This window comes from Hylobates moloch, unplaced genomic scaffold (genome assembly GCF_009828535.3).
Source record: "Hylobates moloch isolate HMO894 unplaced genomic scaffold, HMol_V3 SCAFFOLD_12, whole genome shotgun sequence".
NCBI classification, from domain to species: Eukaryota; Metazoa; Chordata; class Mammalia; order Primates; family Hylobatidae; genus Hylobates; species Hylobates moloch.
Window position 1 is genome coordinate 47,933,578 of NW_026652287.1, and position 11,364 is coordinate 47,944,941.

Here is an 11,364-nt window from a genome sequence, read left to right on the forward strand (position 1 = left end):
GTGGCAGGAGCCTGTAATCCCAACTACTCTGGAGGCTGAGGCAGGAGAATTGCTTGAACCCAGGAGGCAGAGGTTGCAGTGAGCCAAGATCATGCCATTGCACTCCAGCCTGGGCAACAAGAGTGAAACTTTGTCTCCAAAAAAAAAAAAAAAAAGTTCGTTTAAAAAGTTGGCTATTCCTCATTAGGTGACTGTGCTGCTTGATTCTTACACACGTGCATTAATTCCATGAAAATATTAAGCACCTATTTGGTGCTGTATTTAATGCTATGTTCTTCATAAATGTAGGCAAATACCAAGCACTTTTAGGGAGAGATGTACTGTGTCAGTCTGTTTTTGCATTACTAAACAGGAATACCTGAGACTGGGTAATTTATAAAGAAAAGAGTTTAACAGGCTCATGGTTCTGCAGGCTGTATGAGCATGGCACCAGCCTCTGCTCAGCTTCTGGCAACGGCCTCAGGAAGCTCACAATCATGGCAGATGATCCAACACCTCCCACCAGGCCCCACCTCCAGCACTGGGGATTACATTTCAGTGTGAGATTTGGAGGGGACAAACATCCAAACTATATCATGTACCTATTAGTTAAATATAACCAAATATCTGAGGCAGTGATTTACAAACTTAAGAGTCCCAGTATCTTAATCATTTCCTTTAATCCCATTTAATTTAAGTCTCACCCTATACCCTCTTCCCCACAATGGTGGAAACAATGGCTTATGTATACATGCATGCAGGCACACATTTATAAAGTAAACTGAGCTATCTTACCTCGGAATTCAGAGTTTATGAAAATTTCCAGTATTTAAAAATATTTTTGGCCGGGTGTGATGGCTCATGCCTGTAATCCCAGCACTTTGGGAGGCTGAGACAGGTGGGTCACGAGGTCAGGAGATCGAGACCATCCTGGCTAACATGGTGAAACCCCATCTCTACTGAAATTAGCCGGGCGTGGTAGCGGGTGCCTGTAGTCCCAGCTACTCGGGAGGCTGAGGCAGGAGAATGGCATGAATCCGGGAGGCAGAGCTTGCAGTGAGCCGAGACTAGGCCACTGCACTCCAGCCTGGGTGACAGAGTGAGTCTCCGTCTCAAAAAAAAAAAAAAAAAATTTTTTTTCGGAATACTCAAGCTGCAAAATTTGAGATGAGACTCGGTAAAGGCATGAGATAATTCTTCGAATATTTTTGCTATCTACAGGCTGAAGACAGAAAACTCACTGCTTAGTGTCTCTTCTTATACTAGGGTGTAATGACTGTCTGTTTCTCTGAGGTCTGGCTGAAGTCGTGGGGGTGGTCTCATCCTCTCATCCCTGAGGTCTCTTCTGTAGCTTCATACCAGTTTTTAAATGGTCATGTTATCTTGCTAGGATATGTAAAAACTTTGTCTTATGTTTAGCTTTGAAGAATTTCTTGAAGCACATAACTTATAAATGTATACAATAGAAAGATGAGCAGGTGAAGCCACTCATCTCAAACAACAGTTACTGCATCAAACTTTCTCTAGACCTGGGAATGAGTGACCTATGATGACAATGGAAAGGATGAAGAAAATGACAAAAACTTCCATGTGAACCCGTTTACACCTTAGGTCATGTTGAATATAAAAATGCTCTAGGAATAAATGCTGGGTGCCGCAAAGTGAAACCAGCACTGAGGCAAAAGTTCTCTCAGCAAGGCAATTTACTTCTGCAGAAGGGTGCCACTCACGTCAATCAAGATCACAAGAGCACAGAGAACAAAGGAGGCCAGGGGGATTTTATATCCTTAATGCAATCCCTGCCTCCATGTCCCTCCCCCATGGGCTGGGGTCAGACTGCACAATGTAAGTTGACCTGATTGGCTACTTGCGAATATTTCTCCCAAATAAGGAAGGGGAAGGGGACATGAGTTACAATGGTGGGACGTGCAGTTTCAAAGAGTGTATGTGTGGTTTCGAGGGGTGGAGTGGGTGCAGAGTGTGTAACCAAGGGAACAGATGTGAGTTATTGATTAGCGCTGATGGGAAGGCTGTTTACAGTAACTTGGGGCAGGGAGGCATAGAGACAAGGAAGTTAACAGACTGAACCTTTGAAGAGAAAGTGAGAGATTCATTGCATCCTACAGTCAGGGTTTCTCAACATTGATCTTATTGGCCAGATAATTCTTTGCTGTAGGAACGGCCCTATGCACTGAAGACTCTTTAGCAGCATCCTGGGACTCTATCAACTAAATGCCAGTAGCTTGGGTTGGGGAGATGTTGGTCAAACGATACACTTTTTTTTTTTTTTTTTAGACAGGGTCTAATTGTCACTCAGGCTGGAGTGCAGTGGTGTGGTCACAGCTCACTGCAGCCTCAAACTACTAGGCTCAAGTGATCCTTCCTCCTCAGCCTCCAGAGTAGCTGGGACCACCGGCACGCACCGCCATGCCTGGCTAATATTTTTTGTAGAGTTAGGGTTTCTCCGTTTTGCCCAGGCTGGTCTTGAACTCCTGGGCTGAAGCGATCTGCCCACCCCAGCCTCCCAAAGTGCTGGGATGATGGCATAAGCCACTGCTCCCGGCAGGATACAAATTTCAGTTAGACAGGAGGAAGAAGTTCAGGAGATCAATTGTAGAGCATGGTGACTATAGTTAATAATAAATTATATTCTTAAAAAATGCTAAGAGAGTGGATGTAAAGTGTTCTCACCACAAAATAATAACTATATGAGATGAGGCATATATTAATTTGCTAGATCTAGTTTTTCCCCAATGTATACATCCATTAAACATCATGTTGCTCTTGATAAATACATCCAATTTTATCTGTCCAAAGAAAAATGCCAGTGGGATCCCCTCTAGTTGTGTACTGGGAAGGGCAGAAATCCTCAGTTCTTTGTTGTCTTGACAGAAAGATTTTGGCCAAAATGACTACTTTAGCCAAAAAGAGAATTTATTGAAGGAAAATAGAGAGCAGAGAGTTATTTTTATTTTTTATTTTTTGAGATGGAGTCTTGCTCTGTCACCCAGGCTGGAGTACAATGGCGCAATCTTTGCTCACTGCAACCTCTGCCTCCCAGGTTCAAGTGATTCTTGTGCCTCAGCCTCCTGAGTAGCTGGGATTACAGGTGCCTGCAACTACACCTGGTTAATTTTTGTATTTTTAGTAGAGATGGGGTTTCACCATGTTGGTCAGGCTGGTCTTGAACTCCTGACCTCAGGTGATCTGCCTGCGTCGGCCTCCGAAAGTGCTGGGATTATAGGCGTGAGCCACCTCCCTCGGCCAGCAGAGAGTTATTTAAAGGGACATTACACCCTGCAAAGATGAGACAGAGCGGGCCGCTGAAGGGAATGAGCCAGCAGTAGCCCGAGTTCTGCCTTAGGTTTTTTACAATCTTGGGCTCTTCCTTGAAGTCCCCTCCTTTGTCTTAAGTCTCTGCCTTTTTCTTTGCTTAGTTTTCCCACTCCTGCTTTAAGTCTCTGCCTTTTTCTTTGCTTAGTTTTCCCACTCCTGCTTTAAGTCTCTGCCTTGTTCTGCCTCATTCCCACCCAGGTTTATGGGGCCTTTCCTTACCATTAGTTGGTGCACACGTGTGGCCTGGTGCTAGATAGGAATCCTACCTCATGGCTGCATTGCCATTACTGTCACCCCAGGAAGGTCATATAGCAGTTACATATGTCATATAGCGGTTAAAAGAATTCCTCCTTTGTCCTCCTTATCAACATGTAGCTAGATTCTGACAGGTTAACTGCAGAGAGTGATTACTGGGCATCTTAAGGGGAAATCCTTTCTGCTTAGGTATTTCTGCTCCTCTTTGTTTATATCTAGCATGCAAGTTTGGGTGGGTGTGAGACTTTCCACATCTCCCTTTCCTCAGGAGCTCCCCCTCCTGCTCATGTCTAGCTGTCTGCCTACTCTAACCGTCCTAACAACAACAACAACAACAACAACAACAACAACAACAACACAACAACAACACAACAAAATCCCCAGACATTGCCAAAAGTCCCATGGGGGTTAAATTGCTCCTAGTTGAGAACCATCGTCTTAAACACCTAAAAAAACTATCAATAATTTTCTTAGTAACTCTGTTTGTTTGTTTATTTATTTATTTTTTCGAGATGGTGTCTCACTCTGTCGCCCAGGCTGGAGTGCAATGGCGCGATCTCGGCTCACCACAACCTCCGCCTGCCAGGTTCAAGCGACTCTCCTGCCTCAGCCTCCCGAGTAGCTGGGATTACAGACATGTGCCACCACGCCTGGGTAATTTTTTTTTTTTTTTTTGTATTTTTAGTAGAGAAGGGGTTTCTCCATGTTGGTCAGGCTGGTCTCAAACTCCCAACCCCAGGTGATCCACCCGCCTCGGTCTCCCAAAGTGTTGGCATTACAGGTGTGCGCCACTGCGCCCTGCCCAGTAACTCTGTTTTATGGTTATTTACAATTCTGTAAAGCAGTGTTTCACAAACCTTGATGCAGAGGAAACAGGATGTACATTTTACAACAGAGAGATAAGCTCTGTGACACACTTAAGTGTCCTTATCTTCTTTAGCTTGGGAGTTAAATAAACGTAGGTGAAAGTTCTGAGAAAAACCAATCCAGTGAAACCTGTTATCTGAATTGAGACTTATAACTTGATTTTATTTTTTCCTTATTTTTAATTTTTGTGGGTGCAGAGTAGGTATATATATTTATGGGGTACATGAGATGTTTTGATACAGGCACGCAATGTGAATTAAGTATATAATAGGGAATGGAGTATCCATCCCCTCAAGCATTTATCCTTTGAGTTACAAACAATCCAATTACACCCTTTATATTATGTTTAAATGTACAATTAATTTATTGACAATAGTCACCTTATTGTGTGATCAAATAGTAGGTCTTATTCATTTTTTCTATTTCTTGTACCTGTTAACCATTCCCACCTCCCCGCAGCCCCTCACTACCCTTCCCAGCCTCTAGTATCCATCCTTCTACTTTCTATGTCCATGAGGTCATTTGTCTTGATTCTTAGATCTTATAAATAAGTGAGAACATGTGATGTTTTGTCTTTCTGTGCATGGCTTATTTCACTTAGCATAATGACCCCCGGTTTCATGCATGTTATTGCAAATGACAGGCAAATCCAGCTAGCAAGATGATTTCAATAACAAGAGCTTTTAAGAGAGAAATGGAAAGCTGGATAAGGGAGAAATGTGGCCCAGGAGGGCTTTGAATGTGACCCAACACAAATTTGCAGACTTTCTTAAAACATTAAGAGATTTTTTTTTTTTTTTTTTTAGCTTATCAACTATGGTTAGTGTTAGTGTATTTTATGTGTGGCCGAGACAATTACTATTCCTCTAATGTGGCCCAGGCAAGCCAAAAAATTGGGCACCCTGCAGTCTATACCCATTAAACAACAACTTCTATTTCCTTCTAGCTCCAGCCTTTGGTAACCACCACTCTTCTTTCTGTTTCTATGAAGTTGATTACTTTAGATACCTCACAGAAGTGAAATTACACAGTATTTGTCTTTTTGTGACAAGTTTATTTCTGTTAGCATAATTTCTTCAAGGTTTTCCCTGTTATAGTATGTGACAAAACTTCCTTTCTTTTAAGGCTGAGTAATATTCCATTGTATGGATGGACCACATTTAATTTATTCATTCATCCATCAATGCACATTTGGGTTCTTTCTAACTCTGGGCCCTTCCAGATATTCAGCCCTATGAGGCCTTCCCCTGTCTTCCCCCAACACTCCACACTCATTCTCCATTGATACTAAAGTTACTGCCATTCCTCCTTACATCCTCATTCCTTCTTGTTTTTCCCCAACCCTCATACTCCATTGCCCTCTTTCACAACAACACATTCCAGTTTCTCACAGTTCTCCCCATCTCCCACTTTGTACTCATGGTTCAAGCTACCTGAGCACCTTCTTTCCATACCAGATGACTGAGTCTATAATCTCCAGTGTACTTTGAGTACTCACAGTCCAGCCTGCTCTCCGCATTTCCCTCAGGCCCCCATACCTGCCCAATTCTCACTCCCTCCCCTCTTGTTCCTGCTTCACCTCATACCTATTCATATTCAGCCCACCATCCTAAATCCCTACAAGCTCTCCAAGTCCACCCTCCATTGCTGCACCAGCCTCCCTGTATCCTCTATCTTCCTAGTCTCTCCCATTCATGCCCTATTCAACTTGGTCTCCTCATTTTATAACTCCAAGTTATACCTGATGCAGTCGCTCCCCAATTCCATGTTGCTCCAACTTTCTCCCCAGGCTCTCTATAGCACCCAGTGCTTCCTCTCAATGTCAGTCTCTTCCAATGCCAACCAACACCTCTCAGGCCTCCTCACGATATCCCCAATCATCTCATCTTCATTTTCTTTTTTCTTTTCTTTTTTTGTTTTTTTGAGACGGAGTTTCACTGTTGTCGCCCAGGCTGGAGTGCAATGATGCGATCTTGGCTCACCGCAACCTCTGCCTCCCAGATTCAAGCGATTCTCCTGCCTCAGCCTCCCAAGTAGCTAGGATTACAGGTGCATGCCACCACGGCCAGCTAATTTTTGTATTTTTAGTAGAGACGGGGTTTCACCATGTTGGCCAGGCTGTTCTTGAACTCCTGACCTCAGGTGATCTGCCGGCCTCAGTCTCCCAAAGTGCTGGGATTACGGGTGTGAGCCACTGCGCCCGGCCACTGTCTTCATTTTCAGAATGTTCCACTTAGTTCTTCCCAGCCCCTTCCCTCTTATCCTACCATCGGTCTGTCTTCCTTCTTTCCTTCCTTCCTCTTTGTCTTCCATCTTCCTTTTTTCTTTCTTCTCTTCCTCCTTTTCTCCCTTCCTTCCTCCCTTCCTCTCTTTCTTTCACTTTTTTCTTTTTCTTTCTTTGCTTTTCCTTTCTCTATCTCCTTTCTTTTTGTCTTTCTCTCTCTTTCTGTATTTCTTGCACTGTAAATTTAAGAGTTTATTATTAAAAAAAAGTTAAAGCTAGCAAAGCAGTTTGTAATAACCCAAACTGGGAACAACCCAAATATCTATCAACAGTGATTTTTTTTATTTCAACTTTTATTTTAGATTCTGAGGGTATACGTTTAGTTTTGTTAAAAGAGTATATTGCATGATGCTAAGGTTTAGGGTACAAATGAATCCAGTTAGTGAGCATAGTACCTGATAGGTAGTTTTTCAACCCTTGCCCTCCTCCCTCCCTCCTCCATCTAGTAGCCCCCATTGTCTAATGTTTCCATCTTTATATTCATGTGTACCCAATATTTAGCTCTCTCTTATAGGTGAGAACATGTGGTATTTGGTTTTCTATTTCTGAGTTAATTCACTTAGGATGATGGTTCCAGCTGCATCCATGTTGCTGCAAAACACACCACCATCAGTCTTTCAAACTCCCATCCCAGAATGCCTTAAATAGCAGATATTTAGGACATTCATAGGCTGTCCCTTACATGCTGCCCTGGTCTCAAGCACTGCCCCTCCTGACCCCTCCCCTGCCCACCATTGGCCCCTTTATTCATTCAATTTCTCTTCTCTTTCCCTCATTCTTCCTCCTTATAATTCCCTTTTCAGCCACCCAACTAATTTGGAAGAATTTCTACATCCAGTACTCTCTTACATGTTCAGATTGCTAGAATCCAACCTCTGGATATCAAAGGATCACTACTGGGGCTTGAAGACTCCAAATCTGCAGATTCTGAAGCTTGCAGGGCAGTGGCCCTGGACTTTCAAACTTCCAGTCCTGTGACATCCGGGCTCCTTAACTTCCAGCTTCCGGGATCTTAGTCACATACTTCTGGCTTCCGGATTGTAGGTTCCCTGCAAGGAGACTAAGGCCTGGGTGGGTCTTTGTTTCCCCAGCCGTGCAATGACTGTTAGATGCAGAAAGGGGGAAAACAGCCAGGGAAACTGCTCACAGTGGACCCCCATGGTGGAGAGCTGGAGGGAGAGGGTTCTTCGAACGTGTACCCTAGCTCCTTTGTCTGCTGTCTTTGGTGGCCGTGGTCTTGTACTTAAAATCCAGCTGAGAAGCCAAACTCTGCCTTAAAGCTGTATTTCATGTTTCTAACTGGATGATATAATTCTGGAGAAATGAGATGGGAAACTCCGCTGCCTACTTGCCCCTTAACTCTTGTTTGTCTTTGGGTTTCTTACTAAATACCAGGGCTTAATCTTTATTTTCTTACTTAATATTCAAACACAACTCATGAGCAAATTAACATTATTTCCATCATAAATAAAGAGAATGGACTTAATAAATTTAAAAAGGTGAAGCTATGGAGGCAAAGGGATGCTGCCATCAGCTGACCCTAGAGTTTCCTCTGACCTACCTTCCCCAGCCTTGTCTGTGTTTCACTTCTGCCACGTCCTTAGAGGGGCTGTGTGTCCCCTAGACCACAGAGTCCATTGCACTGCACCTTTCCTTTCTCCTCGTTTTCCATCTTACAAATAATCAATATTCCTGGATATGGGATCATGTCTGTCTTATATGTTTTAGTTTTTCTCAATTTAGCATTATGCCTTGCACAAGAGTATAGGAATACCTCATTTCATTGCCCTTCACAGATAGTACATTTTTTACAAATTGAAAGTTTATGGCAGCCCTGTGTTGAGCAAGTCTGTTGGTGCCATTTTCCCAATAGCATGTGCTCACTTTGTGTCCCTGCTTGAGCAATTTTAGAAATAAACTATTTTTAAATTAAAGTATGAACATTAAAAAAAGACATAATGCTATTGCACACATTACAGTATAGGGTAAGCATACTTTTATGTACACTGGGAAACCAAAAAATGTGTGCGACTTGCTTTATTGCAATATTCACATTATTGTGGCGATCTGGAGTGGAACCTGCACTATCTCTGAGGTGTGCCTCTATGTGCTCATCACATATGTGATGAATGGATGAGTAAATTAGTGTAGAGTGAAGTGCTTCCGTGAATCTGAACATCATGGTCTGGAAACTATGGGGAGTGGGTCAAATCTGGCCCACCGTCTGTTTCTGTACAGCTAAGAATAGTTTTTACATTTTTCAAATGGGTGAAAACAAATAAAAAGAAGAATGATATTTTGTGTCACATGACTGATACATGAAGTTCAAATTCAGTGTCCGTAAAGTTTTATCAAAACATAGCCATGATCATTCATTTATGATTGTCTATAGCTGTTTTCATATCACAATGGAAGTTCAAGTTCAGCGTCCGTAAAGTTTTATTAAAACATAGCCATGATCATTCATTTATGATTGTCTATAGCCGTTTTCATACCATGGTGGTAGAACTGAGTTGCTGTAAACACCTGGCCCACAAAGCCTAACATACACACTATCAGGCTCTTTAAGAAAACATTTGGTGACCCCTGCCCTAGGTAGACTCTGTGGGGATACCGGCTCTGCACTCATAGGGACCCACATGTTCCAAGCCTCCAGCTGTGTGTTCTGCTTCCTCAAGCAGCAGCTGACTCTGATATTCTCCATCTCACCTCAGCAGTCTCTATCATGCAAAGGGCATGCAGAATCCCATGCACCCATCATGTATGTAATAAAAGGCAGATGTTATGTGGTCTCTTGAACCAGCCTTAGGCATGGAGGTTGAGGATGAGGAGTGACTTGAGGGTACTGACTGGCAGAGCAGGAGCCCCGTTATTTTGGACAAACACCGCCACTTTAAGTTTCAGCTTCATTTTTAGCCTTCTGGATTTAAGGAAATTACTTTTTTAAAAACTATAAACGGCCAAAAAAAAATGCAGACAGTAAAACGCAGATAAAACAGCTCGGGCACAGAGGAAGGTGGAGGAAAAGTCTCTTGGGTAACTGCCAAACTTCACCCTCATACAATGGGCCCTAGTAAAACAGTGGGCCTTAATAAGCACATCCCTTTCCCTCCAGATGCGCTAAAGTAGGGACGCTAAAAGCAGACTTGGGGGGTATGCCTACAGCTGCAGAAAAATGTATAAAAGCAAACACCACCACTCTCTCTCCCATATAAGCACAACAAAAAAACACAGAAGCAATCCAAGCCTCTAATAAACTCTCCCACCCTAAATCCTTAAACACTCTTAGTCTGTAAACAAGTGTGGCTCTAACCTAACTCGGCCAGCAGCCCCTCTCAGGTGTGTTTTCTCTAAAATAAACCTCTCTTAACCATCAAGCCACCTTTCGTGTTTCTTTCCTCTTTCTTTAATTCTTACACTGACCTAGTGGTGGAGGCTTGGCAAGGATGCTTGTTACCAAGTGGGTCACTTCTGCACTATCTATAGAGGAGGAGAAATGGCTAAAAGTAGAGGTACCAGGTTGCCAACAATGGTTACTTGGGGGGTAGCATTCAAAGTTCTCCAAAGCCCCTAAATCAATACTCATTGAGCTTATACAGACAGGCACAGAGCAGTGAAAAATGTGAGTTGCACTGGGAAATGTTCCCAGCTGAGCTGACAAAGCAATGCTCTCTACTGTTTTGGTTCTTATAAAAAGGTGCCCAGAGGATGGAGATGGTAGGTAGTGTAGGGCAGTGCAAGAAGCTCCAGCTCTGGGACCAGGTGGATGGAGTTTGAATCCTAACCCTGGCTCCTGTTAGTGGGATGGCCTCAGGCAAGTCACTTAACACTCAGGATCTCAATTTCTTTTTTTGTAAAACAAATAGAGGTTAAGCACAGGGGCTCATGCCTGTAATCTCCACACTTAGGGAGGCTGAGGCCTGCGGATCTCCTGAGCTCAGGAGATTGAGACCTGAGCCTGGGCAGCATAGTGAGACCCACGTCTCTACAAAAAATACAAAAATTAGCCAGGTGTGGTGGTACACACCTGTGGTTTCAGCTACTTGAGGGAGGGACTGAGGCAGGAGGATTGCTTAGGCCTTGGGAGGTCGAGGCTGCAGTGAGCAGTGTTTGTGCCATTGTACTCCAGCATGGGTGACAAAGCAAGACCCTGCCTCAAAAAACATTAGAATCTACCAGGTTGAGTTGCTTTTGGAACTTCACATTATAATCTATGTGAGATTTCATATATATATACACACACACACACAGACACACACACACACACACACACACACACACACACACACACATATTGCCCCTAGGAGCAATGGTTAAGTATTTGCTAATTCAGTGTTCACAGTGACTTTATAGAGTATAATTACTGCAAATAAAGACAATCAACTGCCCTTTCAAATTGTTGTGGTAAGTGGCTGTGTTAATATCCTAACACTATACAGGGATGCCCACTTCCTACAACCAAACCAGCCCTGAATATTGTCCAACTGTTCAGTTTTTGATAATTTGATAGAATTTTGTTCTTGTATTGTTATTATACTTTCCCTGATTACTAGTAAGGATAAACATCCTATGTAATTATTGGCCATTTGTCTTTCCTTTCTTATAATTTATTTATCGTTATCATTTTTTAAAGAGATGGGGTC

At 43.0% G+C, this 11,364-nt stretch overlaps 1 protein-coding gene across 1 annotated transcript in view; it reads left to right on the forward strand.

Annotated features, from left to right (window-relative positions):
• Positions 1 to 10,098, forward strand: part of ZNF333 (zinc finger protein 333) — a 44,981-nt gene extending 34,883 nt beyond the window's left edge. The window contains exon 12 of the mRNA XM_032169969.2: positions 7,525 to 10,098. Coding sequence (XP_032025860.1) covers positions 7,525 to 7,536 — 12 coding nt within the window. The 3' untranslated portion in view covers positions 7,537 to 10,098. The remainder of the gene's footprint in view (positions 1 to 7,524) is intronic.
• Positions 10,099 to 11,364: the final 1,266 nt, after the last annotated feature.